Source organism: Bombina bombina, chromosome 1, assembly GCF_027579735.1.
Source record: "Bombina bombina isolate aBomBom1 chromosome 1, aBomBom1.pri, whole genome shotgun sequence".
In the NCBI taxonomy this organism is placed as follows: Eukaryota; Metazoa; Chordata; class Amphibia; order Anura; family Bombinatoridae; genus Bombina; species Bombina bombina.
The window spans coordinates 599587869-599603032 of NC_069499.1; the positions used below are offsets into that span (position 1 = coordinate 599587869).

General features: G+C 37.0%; 1 protein-coding gene across 1 annotated transcript in view; it reads right to left on the reverse strand.

Moving 5' to 3' along the window:
- The window catches only part of LOC128638934 (galactose-specific lectin nattectin-like), a 31782-nt gene that overhangs the window by 13170 nt on the left and 3448 nt on the right, over positions 1-15164 (reverse strand). Inside the window, exons 2-4 of the mRNA XM_053691066.1 lie at positions 5613-5707; positions 4606-4740; positions 1328-1440 (exon numbers count right to left, since the gene is read on the reverse strand). Coding sequence (XP_053547041.1) covers positions 1378-1440; positions 4606-4740; positions 5613-5707 — 293 coding nt within the window. The 3' untranslated portion in view covers positions 1328-1377. The remainder of the gene's footprint in view (positions 1-1327; positions 1441-4605; positions 4741-5612; positions 5708-15164) is intronic.

A 15164-nucleotide genomic window follows, 5' to 3' on the forward strand; every position in this document is an offset into this window, starting at 1 on the left:
GCACTAGTGTGATAACTTTTTTAGGCTCCCTAGAGCATCTTCAGCCACTCTAGCCTCATCAGTCCTAATGTTATTAAATAGTATTAGACTGGTGAGGATACAGAGGCTGAAGATGCTCTAGGGAGCCTAAAAAAACCCGATATCGCACTTGCGCTACAGTTAGTGCACCACTCATAATCTAGGCGTTTGATGGGAGTGATGTATTACCTGTCTTTTTGTGTCTTTTTTTATTTTATTATTATCATTAGTATAATTGTGTATCTGTCTTATCCCCTTATTTTAGGGGTACACATATATTTGCTTCCCTTGTATTTATCATCTCCTGGTGAGTGATAACATATCTGTTGCCTTTGTGCACCCCCTATCGACAGTGTGGGGCTTTGATCCACATTTATCTAAAATTTTACATATTTTTTACAATTTTAACTTTGTAAATTACTCTGTATGAGGTTAACTGTCCTCTTTTTTTCTGTGTAAGGACATTTTTAATGCAATAATGTAAATGTGTACTGTTTATACAGATTTGTTTGCATAATATGATTCAGGTTTGTACAGTGTACATTAAATATGCTTTTAAAATGCTTAGTGTATTTTTCATGTGTATATGTATCCAGCCATCGCATACAGATTACATCCCTTAGCGCAGTGGTTTCAAAGTACCGGCCCTGGGGCCATATGCGGCCCTCAAGATAGTTTCATTTGGCACTCCTTTGTTTAATAGGTAAACCAATTCATTTGGGCTGCCATTTTTTTTTAGGGTTTTGAATAGGTGTAACTATAGTCAATGTTCTACTATAGGCACTCACAAGATATAAAGACAAGTGTCCAGTGCAGACTCCCACCATGCACTGCTTTGAAAAACGTCACTTTTTACGCTGTTATACAGCTCCAGGAATAATCACTTCACTTGGCACTCAGAAGATAAATATAGACAACTGTGTATGTCTATTGTGGGCTACAACTCCCATAATGCACAAACTATTTGGGTAAATGTCACTTCCAGTCCCCTAGTATAATCCAGTTTAGGAGCACTTGTTCAAGTGGCCCCCATGGGAGAAGAACACTTGGCCAGTGGCCCCACAGATACATTGAATTTGATACCCCTGCCTTAGCGAGATACAAAGCTCATAATATAAAATGTGCCTTTAGATCATCCCTTCATGGACTCAAGGAGCATTAACAGTGGAGATCATTAGATCATTGAGCCCTATATGTACAGCACCACAGGATTTTTTTAGGTTTCTGTAACATTTTTTGTATGTTAATATGAGTTGTGCAAGATCAGATTGCTGTTAGATCGCAAGCTTTAACATCTGCTAAGCACTCACTTTGTAGTTAATTTCTAAGCAGTTCTCAGGCACAAAGAGATTGTTAGGTTCACCTTTTGCCCATCGTGTGTAAACAAAACCATTTTCGATCCAGCCATTTGAAGCTTCCATACTGAAATACAGACATATCTCCAGGCTCAGAGTGAAAGATAATATGGGGAGAAAATAATTTAACACAAAGGGTGGTCTACTATCTAAAAATGCATATTAAACAGTATGAGGACTGTAATATAAAAAAATAATTATGTGTAGCTAAAAAAGCGAATATTCTTTCATTATTTATTTTTTTCCCCTTTCCTGCAATTTAACTCTGAATTGAATTGTTGGTTTCATTAATTCCACTGAGTTTCTATAAAGTAATAGGCACTGCCATGTTTGTACTTTAGTTGCCCCTTTTTATTTCCCAACTTAAGGGACAGATATAAAACAGGCAATAAATGAGACTGTCCAAACAAGGCTGTGTGAAACAAAAGATAATCTAAAATATATTCCACACAGTTAGAAAACTAGCTCAAACATGCAACACCCATTGATTTATAGAAGCTAAAGTACTATATAGAAACTAACACCTAGATTAAGAGTTTTGCGGTAACAAGGGTCTTGTTGAGAACTTCGGCCCAGTTAGATGAAGACTTCTGCCACTTCCTTGAGGATGGATGTCCAGTCTTCAGAACAGTAAGTCGATCTTCAGGGGGATAGTGTTAGGTTTTTTTAAGGGTTTATTGGGTGGGTTTGGGCCTGCAAAAGAGCTAACTGCCCTTTTAAGGGCAATGTCCCTCCAAATGCCCTTTTCACAGCAATGGCGAGCTTAGGTTTTTTTAGATAGTATTTTATTTGGGGGGTTGGTTGTGTGGGTGGTGGGTTTTACTGTTGGGGGGGTTGTTTGTATTTTTTTTACAGGTAAAAGAGCTGATTACTTTGGGGCAATGTCCTGCAAAAGGCCATTTTAAGGGCTATTGGTAGTTAAGTTTAGGCTAGGGTTTTTTTTTTATTTTGTGGGGCTTTTTTATTTTGATAGGGCTATTAGATTAGGTGTAATTAGTTTAAATATCTGTAATTTGTTTTTTATTTTCTGTAATTTAGTGTTTGTTTGTTTTTTGTACTTTAGCTAATTTAATTTAATTTAGGAAATTGTATTTAATTTAGTTAATTTATTTAATTGTAGTGTAGTGTTAGGTGTTATTGTAACTTAGGTTAAGTTTTATTTTACAGGTACTTTTGTATTTATTTTAGCTAGGTAGTTAGTAAATAGTTAAAAACTATTTAGTAACTATTCTACCTAGTTAAAATAAATACAAACTTGCCTGTAAAATAAAAATAAACCCTAAGCTAGCTACAATGTAACTATTAGTTATATTGTTGCTAGCTTAGGGTTTATTTTATAGGTAAGTATTTAGTTTTAAATAGGAATTAGTTAGGTAATGATATTAATATTTATTTATATTTTTTGTAATTATATTTAACTTAGGGGGTGTTAGGGTTAGGGTTAGACTTAGGTTTAGGGGTTAATAAATTTAGTATAGTGGGGCGACGTTGGGGCGGCAGATTAGGGGTTAATAAGTGTAGGTAGGTGGCGGCAATGTTAGGGGCGGCAGATTAGGGGTTAATAATATTTAACTAGTGTTTGCGAGGCGGGAGTGCGGCAGTTTAGGGGTTAATATGTTTATTATAGTGGCGGCGATGTCGGGGGCAGCAGATTAGGGGTTAATAAGTGTAGGTAGGTTGCGGCCACATTGGGGGAGGCAGATAAGGGGTTAATAAATATAATGTAGGTGTCATGATGTTGGGGGAAGCAGATTAGGGGTTCAGAAATATAATGTAGGTGGCGGCGGTGTCCGGAGCGGCAGATTAGGGGGTAAAAAATGTATTTTAGTGTTTGCGATGCAGAGGGCCTTGGTTTAGGGGTTAATAGGTAGTTTATGGGTGTTAGTGTACTTTTTAGCACTTTAGTTATGAGTTTTATGTTACGGCATTGCACCATAAAACTCATAACTACTGACTTTCAAATGCGTTAGAAATCTTGACAAGATACGGTGTACCGCTCACTTTTTGGCCTCCCAGGACAGACTCGTAATACCAGCGCTATGAAAGTCCCATAGAAAAAAGACTTTACAAAGTTTACGTAAGTCGTTTCGCGGTAAGGCCTAAAAAGTGTGCTGTGACCCTAAACCTGCAAGACTCGTAATACCAGCGGTAGGGATGGGCGAATGTTTCTAAAAATTCAAAATTTAAAATGAATTTTAATACATTCGTTCATTCGAATTTCGAATGTTTATGTATCATTCTAACATTCTATTTTCGAATTTTCATTTTCTAATTTTTCAATAAAATTTGAAAATATTTGTTAGAATAATAGAATGTTTAGCTATGTATTCATTCAATTTTAAAATGTAATATTCGAATTCGAATGTGTCCCAAATTTTTCAGAGGGGAAAAGCAAAGAGGTTAGTGAGATAACTACAATATATATGTGTAACTGATTACAAATTTCTACCGTCCAAAAATATTATACAGTTCAAATTTGAAATAGTATTTATAGTGTACAACTGTGTTTAATAAATGTAATATTCGAATTTGAATGCTACATTCGAATTCGAATGTCACATTCCAATTTGAAAGAGTATTTCTAGTCTAATACTGTGTTTTAAATGTGATATTCGATTTGAATGTGATATTCGAATTCGAAATAGTATTTCTAGTCTAATACTGTGTTTTATAAATGTAATATTCAAATTCGAATGTGATATTCAAATGTAATATTCGAATTTGAATGTGACATTCAAATTCGAATGTGACATTCGAATTCAAATGTGATATTCGAAAACTGTAAATAACATTCTAAAATCGAATTTTTAAGAATATTCGTTCTTATCAACATTCTATTGTGTAAATCAAATTTCTACAATAACATTCGTTCTAACATTCGAATTCGGATATAAACACATTCGCCCATCCCTAACCAGCGGTAGTAAAAAAGCAGCATTAGTACCTGTTAACGCTGCTTTTTCAGCTACCTGCAAAACTCGTAATCTAGGCCTAAACCTTTTACACTTATTTTTACACAATATTTTCAATATTATAACTAATATAATTGTAAATGTACATCTACATATCAAGTCTAATCTTTGCTTTGAATACATCATTTTGTCTAACATGTATTTATTGTTTTAACATCCCTTTAAATGCATATTGACATGTTGACTATGATATACAATAAAATGTACAGGGAAGATATACTACTTACATCAAGTGCAACATCTATTCTGCTGTTACTTACATTTTTCGTTCTCTGAGCTCCCAGCCATGTGCGGGGTGTGCCAAAACTCTTGGCGGTGATTAGTCCAGTAATCTGACGGTTCTGTGTCTCTGAGATGACAGAAGCCAAAGTGCCGCCATAACTCCTACAGTTGATCTGAGGAAACAAAGCTTTACAATAGGGACACCCTGGGTACAGCAGAGGACACAGGTCACAATAAAATTCAAATTTCTCAATAAAATTAAAATTGAGAAATATATTAGATTAATGTGCCCACTTAATAGTAGTTGAACACATAAGCACCTGCGGTGAGGAAAATGATAAAATGTATAGTATTTTCTATTTTCCACTTGCCTGTAATGTCTGGGACAGAGTCTTTGAGTAAGAATTAAACTCTGGAACTATCATTCTGACAATGAATATGTAGAAATATGTAAGTACCCTTCTCCTCTAAGGTCATAATTGTCCTTGCAACTAATATATCTCCTGATCCATGGACAAGTGGGCCTCAGTACCATTAATAATAATATGCAAGGCCTAATAAAGTAATAAAGTCAGGGACTCTTGGGGCAAATTCCTCCACCCTCCTATTCAATTAAATATTTTAGTGAATATACATCTTAGATTGACACTAGGACAGAGAACTGCTTAGAACAAGATATGTAGAAGGAACAGGAGGTGAAATACTGTGAATAGAAGCAGTGGTCGAGAACTTGGATTGCCAGCAGTCCTCAATAAAATTACTGGAAGGCCAGTGGCTGATCAGGGGAAAACAGTAGGTGAGGTCATAATCATACTGCAAATCAGACCCTATGGCCCAATCAGACCCTATGACTCTGTTAGTAGCATGCTCATATCATACCTCACTTCAGAACCATGGTTATAAAGCTTTTGTTATTTATATCAAACTGCAAATCAGACCCATAGCCCTGTACAACCTGCCAGCAAAGGCTGCAGACAATGGTAACAACTGTAGGCAAGATGAGGGGAGGATAGCAAGAAACAGAATGGATGTGGTTGTTCCTTACCAGAGCCTGGTTAAAGGTCACGGGGGAATAAAAGTACTGGTAACAATACGATCCCATCGATGTCCAGCCCTCCAGACCTTTCACACGGCATCTACCTATAAGAGCAATAGGAGGATGGAAGTAAAGGGGAGTTATGTGTATATATCAGTAGGTATGAGTACTTTTCTACGGAATAAAACAAAAGGGCACCAAACAGAATAGGAGGAGTAGTGTAGAAACAACCATAAAGCAGGTGGATGATATTTTGTTAGGTAACAAAAAACAATGGACAGTATAGGGAAAGGGATAAAATCCTCCTCTATTTCTTCAGGTCTTTTTTCTATGCCGCAATATTGGGCTACATTTTTTTTTAACTATTTCTTCAAGGAGACGATGAGATGATGAATATTTTTTTGGATAGAACAAACAATTTTAATCAACTTTACATTTTACTTTAATTATCAAATTTGCTTATCTTGCTAAAGAAAAAGCATTGCACTACTGGCAGCTAGCTGAACACATGTAGTTAGCCAATCACAAAAGACAAATGTGTGCAGGCACCAATCACCAGCTAGCGTGCACTAGGGTAGGATATGTGCATATTTTTTTTCAACAAGGGGTACCAAGAGAATGAAGCATATTTAAAAATAGAAGTGAATTTAAAAGTGTCTTAAAATTACATGCAAGTTTAATTTTCACTCTTCTATCCCTTTAAAACTAAATCATTCAATCACAATGTAATTTTGTTTTGTGACACATCTTGCATACGTTTAGATTTGTATGACATCACTGATTTTCTTTTCTTTTTAAAGAGCTTTAGTGAGAAAAATTCAATCTGCCATACAATAGTGAATCATTTTAGATACGAGAGAGGGGAGAAGTAGGAAGTGGAGAGAAGGAGGGGAGACAAAAAAAGAAGGGGAGGGGGGGTGACTCCATCCTTTTCGGTCAATGTGGGTCAAAATATATGTGAAAGGCGGTCCCTAAGCCCTAGACAGCTCTTTCCAATAAGCAAGCATGTAATCATGGGTTTCTAATCTGTCTAAGAAGTTGTAGGAATTGTTCAACTTGATTTTTCCAGTCATTGACTGTAGGTTTTATTATAGTCTTCCATTTCCTGGGGATTAGTATTTCTGCACCATTGATCATTATATAAAAGGACTGTTTTTATTTTGTAGCTGTAGTAGGGAATGGAATAAAAGTATGTGTGGAGTAGGTTGTATTGTTTTACCTATTACTTTTGACATTGTGGGGATTATTGTTGTCCAAAAGGTTTTGATATAGGGGCAGTCCCACCAGATATGTAAAAAAATCCCACTCCCCTCCACATCCTCTCCAGCATTGTCCTGAGGAATATTTAAAGATTTGTTTGACCTTGACTGGGGTAAGGTACCATCGGGATAGTAGTTTATAATTCATCTCTTGGATCTGTGCAGAGACATGGACTTAATATGTGCCTGAAATATGTTGTCCCATACTTTACTATCTATCTGTGTCTGTAAGTCAGTGTGCCATCTATGCATGTATGAGGGAAGTGTTTCACCTTCCACTACTAGCATCATTTTATATAGCAATGAGATTAGATGTCGTGGTGTGTTCCGCTTCATGCACAACTGTTCAAATAGGGTAAGTGTTTGTGACAACACTTGTTTGTTAGATTGTTGGTTAAAATAGTAGACATTCATAATAATTCGGTATGTGTCGGTAATTCGGTTTCGGAATTTATTCGTGTTGTTTAGAATTTTGAAATTCTGATGCATTCGAAACCATTATCGAATTATTATTAATATCAGACCGAATCATTATTATGGACTGAATAGTTATTTCTACCTAATGTTCCGGTGATTGCCGAAACAAAATTATGTTAAACCGCCGCCGCCACCACCCACGCCGCCACTAAATAAAGCTATTAACCCCTAAATCGCCATACCCCCACATCACTAACACTACCTAAACCTATTAACTCCTAAACCGCAACCCCCACATCGCCAACACTAACTAAACCTATTAACCCCTAAACCGCCGTTCCGAAACATCGCCGACATGAACTAAACCTATTAACCCCTAAACTGCACCCCCCACATCACCTACACAAACTATACCTATTAATCCCTAAACCGCACCCCCCCCCACATCGCCAACACTAACTAAACCTATTAACCCGTAAACCGCCGTTCTGAAACATCGCCGACACAAACTAAACCTTTTAACCCCTAAACCGCACCCCCCACATTGCCGACACTAACTAAACCTATTAACCCTAAACCTCCATTCCAAAACATCGCCAACACTAACTAAAGCTATTAACCCCTAAACCGACGTTCACAAACATCACCAATACTAACTAAACCTATTAACCCCTAAACTGCCAGCCCCCACAATGCAACAACCTAAATTAAACTATATTAACCCCTAAACCTAACACCCCCTAACCCTAAACCTAACCCTAACCCAAAACCTAACACCCCCTAACTTTAACCTAATTAAAATATATCTAAATTAAAGTTACAATTATTAACTAATAATACCTTTTTAAATCTAAATTCAAAGTAACTTACCTATATTAACCCCTAAACCTAACCCCCCCAACTTTAAACCTAACCCTAACCCTAAACTTAACACCTCCTAACTTTAACATATTTAAATTATATTAAATATCTAAATTAAAGTTATAATTATTAACTAAATAAAACAAAGTAACTTACCTGTGAAATAAAACCTAAGCTAGCTACAATGTAACTAATAGTTATATTGTAGCTAGCTTAGGTTTTATTTTTATTTCACAGGTAAGTTATTTATTTTAACTAGGTAGACTACCTGTAGTTAGAAAAAAATAGTTATTAACTATTTACTAACTACCTAGTTAAAATAAATACAATCTTACCTGTAAAATAAAAATAAAACCTAAGCTGCCTTACACTAAAACCTAACATTACAAAAACAAAAAATAAAAAACATTAAAATGACAAAAACTAAGAGAACCTACCATTACAAAAAATAACGAAATTATCCAAAACAATACAAAATATTCCTATTATAATACCCTTAAAAAAAAAAAAAAAACAAACAAAAACAAAACCCTAATCCTATATAATAAATGGCCAAGTATGTTTGTCAGATGCAGTCATGCGCAGTAGCGACTGAATATGACAAACATACCTGGCTGTTTGGATCCTTACACTCAGCACTCAGCACAGAGCAAGGCTGAAGCGGAGTGTCAGGGAGCGTGGCCACCGGGAGCGTCGCAATGGGGCCATGGCCGGGCGCCGTAAGGGGCGTGGCCGGGAGTGTGAGGTGCGTGGCCGGACGGGTGTCGCCACGATGGGGCGTGGCCGGGCGGGGTGCCGTGATGGGGGCGTGGCCAGAGAGGCAAAGGCTTTCAATTAAGACAGAGCCAGAGAGGGAGCAGGAGAGGGGGGGGGGAGAAGGGCCAAAGAGGGGGGAGAGAGCCAAAGGGGGGGAGAGAGCCAAAGGGGGGAGAGAGCCAAAGAGGAAAGAGAGCAAAAGAGGAGAGAGAGCCAAAGAGGAGAGAGAGACAAAGAGGAGAGAGAGCAAAAGAGGGGAGAGAGCCAAAGAGGGGGGAGAGAGAGCCAAAGGGGGGGAGAGCCAAAGAGGGGGGGGAGAACAAAAGAGGGGGGAGAGAGAGCAAAAGAAAGGGGGGGAGAGAGCCAAAGAGTGGAGAGAGAGAGCAAAAGAGGGGAGAGAGAGAGCAAAAGAGGGGAGAGAGAGAGCAAAAGAGGGGAGAGAGAGCTCAAAGGAGAGGCGGAAGAGAAAGCAAAAGAGAGGGGGGAGAGAAAGCAAAAGAGAGGCGGGAAGAGAGAGCAAAAGAGAGGGGGAAAGAGCAAGGGGTGGGACAGCTGTACTGCAAAAAATGGCCCGTGTACACGGGCTTTAGTACTAGTCTATAATAAACTATCAAGGGCCCTTAAAAGGGCCTTTTGTAGGGCATTGCCCTAAAGTTAACAGCTCTTTTGCTACAAAACAAAACACCCCCCCAAACAGTATACAAACCCCCACCCGCCAAACCCACAAAATAAAAATAAAGTAAAACCTAATCTACCTATTGCCCTGAAAAGGGCATTTGTTTGGGCATTGCCCTTAAAAGGGCATTTAGCTCTTTTGCTGACCAAGCCCTAATCTAAAAATAAAAACCCACCCCAAAACGAATAAAGTACATTACACAAAATAACAAACAAATTATCAAAAATTATCAAAAATAATAAAAATTATTCCTATTCGAATACCCATTTAAAAAAAAAAAACAACCCAAAATTAAAAACCTAATCTAGAATAAACTACCAATAGCCCTTAAAAGGGCCTTTTGTAGGGCATTGCCATAAGTTAAACAGCTTTTACCTGAAAAAAATGACAAAGACCCACTAACATTACAAACCCCCTCACCCCAAACCCACAAAATAAAAAACCTAATCTACCCATTGCCCTGAAAAGGGCATTTGTATGGGCTTTGCCCTTAAAAGGGCATTTAGCTCTTTTGCTGCCCAAACCCTAATCTAAAAAAAAAAAACACCCCAAAAAAAAATCTAACACTAACCCCCGACGATCAAGAAGTCTTCATCCAGATGGCCTCTTCTATCTTCATCCAGGCGGAGAAGTCCTCATCCAGGCTGCGAGAAGTCTTCATCCTGCGGCCTCTTCTATCTTCATCCAGACGGCATTTTCTATCTTGATCCCGGCAGGGCGGAGCAGGTCCATCCTGAAGACATCCGGCATGGAGCATCCTCTTCATACGGTCGTCACCGTACACTGAATCTTCAATGCATGGTAAGCGATTCAAGATGGCATCCCTTGCATTCCTATTGGCTGAAAAAATTGAATAAGCCAATAGGAATTAGAGCTGCTAAAATCCTATTGGCTGTTCAAATCAGCCAATAAAATTCAATAAAATTTAAGCAGCTCTCATTCTATTGGATGATGAATGAATTTAGCAGCCCTAATTCCTATTAGCTAATTCAAAATTTTCAGCCAATAGGAATGCAATGGTACCCACAGTATAAAAGGGTTACCTTGTATTTTAATCCTCAATGTGCTGCGGATGATCGCATGAAGAGGACCTCCATGTCGGATCAATGGACCTCCGCCTTGGACCTTCGCCTGGACCTCCATCCCTGCGCATCGTCTCTGCAGGGATGAAGAAAAGCCTCCTGGATGAAGATGGAGCCGCCGGGATGAAGATCGTTTAAGCGGGACTTCAACAACCGTGAGTACCTAAAGAGGGGTTAGAGTTAGGTTTTTTTAAGGTTTTTTGGGGTGGTTTTTTTTTTATTAGGGTGAGTACTCTTAAAAGAACTGAATGCCCTTTTGAGGGCAATGCCCATACAAATGCCCCTTTCAGGGCAATGGGTAGATTAGGTTTTTTAGATCGTTTTTTTGGGGGGGTTGGGGGTGTGTGGGTTTGTAATGTTAATGGGTCTTTGTATTTATTTCTGAGCAAAAGAGCTGTTTAACTTAGGGCAATTCCCTACAAAAGGCCCTTTTAAGGGCTATTAGTAGTTTATTGTAGATTAGGTTTTTTATTTTGGGGTGTGTTTTTTTTTTAAATGGGTATTAGAATAGGATTTTTTTTTTATTATTTTTGATAATTTGTTTGTTATTTTGTGTAATGTATTTTTTCGTTTTGGGGTGGGTTTTTATTTTTAGATTAGGGCTTGGGCAGCAAAGAGCTAAATGCCCTTTTAAGGGCAATGCCCATACAAATGCCCCTTTCATGTCAGTCGGTAGATTAAGTTTTACTTTATTTTTTATTTTGTGGGTTTGGGAGTGGGTGTTTGTATACTGTTAAGGGAGGTTTGTTTTGTTTTGTAGCAATAGAGCTGTTAACTTTAGGGCAATGCCTTTTAAGGGCCCTTGGTAGTTTATTATAGATTAGGGTTTTTTTATTTTGGGGTGTTTTGTTTTTTAAAGGGTATTAGAATAGGAATAATTTTAATTGTTTTGGATAATTTTGTTTGTTATTTTTTCTAATGTTAGTTTTTTTTTAATTTTGTGTTTTTTTAATTTTGTAATGGTATGTTTTAGTGTAAGGCAGCTTAGGTTTTATTTTTATTTCTCAGGTAAGTTTGTATTTATTTTAGCTAGGTAGTTAAATAGTTAACTATTTACTAACTAGTCTACCTAGTTAAAATAAATAACTTATCTGTTAAATAAAAATAAAACCTAAGCTAGCTACAATACAACTATTATTTATATTGTAGCTAGCTTAGGTTTTATTTCACAGGTAAGTTACTTTGTATTTAGATTTAAATAGCTATTATTAGTTAATAATTGTAACTTTAATTTAGTTATATTTTCATTATGTTAAAGTTAGGGGGTGTTAGGGTTAGGTTTAGGGTTAGGGTTAGGTTTAAAGTTAGGGGGTGTTAGGTTTAGGGGTTAATATAGGTAAGTTACTTTGTATTTAGATTTAAATAGGTATTATTAGTTAATAATTGTAATTTTAATTTAGTTATATTTTAATTATATTAAAGTTAGGCGGTGTTAGGTTTAGGGTTGGGTTTAAAGTTAGGGGGTGTTAGATTTAGAGGTTAATATAGGTAAGTTACTTTGTATTTAGATTTAAATAGTTATTATTAGTTAATAATTGTAACTTTAATTTAGTTATATTTTAATTATATTAAAGCTAGGGGGTGTTAGGTTTAGTGTTAGGTTTAGGGTTAGGGGGTGTTAGGTTTAGGGGTTAATATAGGTATGTTACTTTGTATTTAGATTTAAATAGGTATTATTAGGTAATAATTGTAACTTTAATTTAGTTATATTTTAATTATATTAAAGTTAGGGGGTGATAGGGTTAGGGTTAGGTTTAAAGTTAGGGGGTGTTAGGGTTAGGTTTAGGGTTAGGCTTAGGTTTAAAGTTAGGGGGTGTTAGGGTTAGGTTTAAAGTTAGGGGGTGTTAGGTTTAGGGGTTAATATAGGTAAGTTACTTTGTATTTAGATTTAAATAGGTATTATTAGTTAATAATTGTAACTTTAATTTAGTTATATTTTAATTATGCTAAAGTTAGGGGGTGTTAGATTTAGGGTTAGGTTTAGGGTTAGGGAGTGTTAAGTTTAGGGGGTAATATAGTTTAATTTAGGTTGTTGCAATGTGGGGGGGGGGCGGCGGTTTAGGGGTTAATAGGTTTAGTTAGTATTGGTGATGTTTGTGAACAGCGGTTTAGGGGTTAATAGCTTTAATAGCACTAAGGGCAGGCTATTACAACATAAGGGACTTGTCTTAAACATTGTCAGCACTTTACTAAATCATTGATGACCTTTTACAAAATTTCAAATATTAGCTACAGAGTGGTAACCACCACAGAAGTTTTCCCAGAGTATTGACTGACAGGTGTGGGCAGAGTCTGCAAACTACCAGTCGTGACGTAAGACGCCAGCACCACGAGACAGACACAAGCCGCGGAACACCAGAGGAGACTGAGAACATCTTGCGGTCCTGAATACCCAAGTTTCAAGGTACGTTACCACACAGTGGCTACCGATTGTAACCTATCCTTTGAAAACACAGGACGAATGTAAATACCCTGTAGCAAAAGACTGCCAAACTATAAAGACACGACCCATAAAAGGAACTGTGTTATTAACTCTCTTCGCACTGCTTCACTTAAAATATAGGAAAACACAAAAGCATAATATCAGCTGAACAAATATCTATGCATTTGGAAACTGACTTTTCCTAATAATAATGAAGCTATAGCACGGTCTATTATCAATTGATTTTTACATATATTGTGTCGTTAGAGTGTTTTTACTCATCAATTGTGAGACTTGCTACATTACACCGAATGATACATTTTAGCTATTAACTCTATGCTCTTAAAAGTTATAAGTTCACTTATTCATTAGAATTGTTTATCATGCTGGTTTATCTGTAATATTATGTTCCATGTGAGAGACGTCTCTATCATTTTTATATGCTGTCTGTAGGCAAGCCAATTACAATTTATTTGGTATTTGTATGAAATTTTATTATTAAATAATTTGAGAATTTTAATAAATTGAGTCTTTTTAGAATTTAATTTACTTCCACATCCACAAACACAAGGTGTTCACACTGAATACACATGAATGTTCAATTTATTCTCCAAGTTTGAGTATCTTACTAATTTAATATATACACTGTCACACCACGGGATCTTTAGCTTATAGCGCCCTTACTGTACAGTTTTTTCATATATCTTTTCCTGGTTTAGATTGAAGGATCTAAATCTATTAAGTAAGGAGTTTGATCCACCCCCCTCCCCTGACACTAGCGCACTATTAACTCCAATTTTCCACTCTAGCTTTAGTTAGTGTTGGCGATGTTTTGGAACAGTGGTTAAAGGATTAATAGGTTTAGTTAGTGTTGGCAATGTGGGGGGGTGCAGTTTAGGGGTTAATAGGTTTAGTTTGTGTCGGTGATGTGTATGGGGGTGCGGTTTAGGGGTTAATAGGTTTATTTTTTGTCTGCGATGTTTCGGAACGGTGGTTTAGGGGTTAATAGGTTTAGTTTATGTCGGTGATGTGGGGTGTGTGGTTTAGGGGTTAATAGGTTTAGATTGTGTCGGCGATGTGGGGAGGGTGCGGTTTAGGGGTTAATAGGTTTAGTTTGTGTTGGCGATGTTTTGGTATGACAGTTTAGGGGTTAATAGGTTTAGTTAGTTTCAGCGATGTCGGGGAACTGTGGTTTAGGGGTTATACCTTTAATATAGACTTAGACTTAGTGTCGGGGAACTGCGGTTTAGGAAGAAACAATGAAAATTCCGAATATGAATAATGGATCCGAAAATTAGGAAACATATTTATTCATTTTCTGAATTTTACAGGCTGTGCCGATTCAGCAATTCGTCCGAATTCCCAATTCGTACGAAACGCACATGTCTATAAAATAGTTTTTAAGCTGGGCATATCTGAATCATGAGTGGAACTCATCAATTTCAAGCTCTTTGAGGGAGGTATATGATTTGAGTTTTCCATCCTGTATAAGGGGGTATATTGTACATTCATTTAACTTCGGTCTACTAGGGGTTTCTCTTTTGTGGCAGAAAAATTGCACACCAGGATTATTCATAAAAGGGCTCAATGGGCCAGGTTGTGAGGAGATATGAGTAGTTATTTGTAACAATTTGTCATATTGTTGTAGACATTCATTCTACAATCGGTATTGGTTAACTGTTTTAGGTATCTTTTCCAGTGTTAACCAGGCCAACATGCTTGCATTATCAGTTAAGAGTGTATCATCGTCCAGATGTGTCCATGCTTTTTTCGTGGAACCGTGGCTCCACTCTATTATTCTCTGTAATAGCAGTTCTATATGTGCCAATATCTGACACTCCCAACTCCCCCTTTGTCCCTTGGGAGTATCATGGTGTGTCTGTTTACTCTGGGTTTGGTGTCTTTCCATATGAACTGCTCTATTATACGTTGAAGATTAGGGATAAATGTGCATGGAAGGGGAATAGGTATGACATTCATCTTTATTACATTTATTCTTTCTAACCAGGTTAGGGCTTTATGGAGCAATCCAGAAAGATCTTATGTTACTGTTGCTAGGAGTGGTGTAATAGTTATGCTCATATAAAC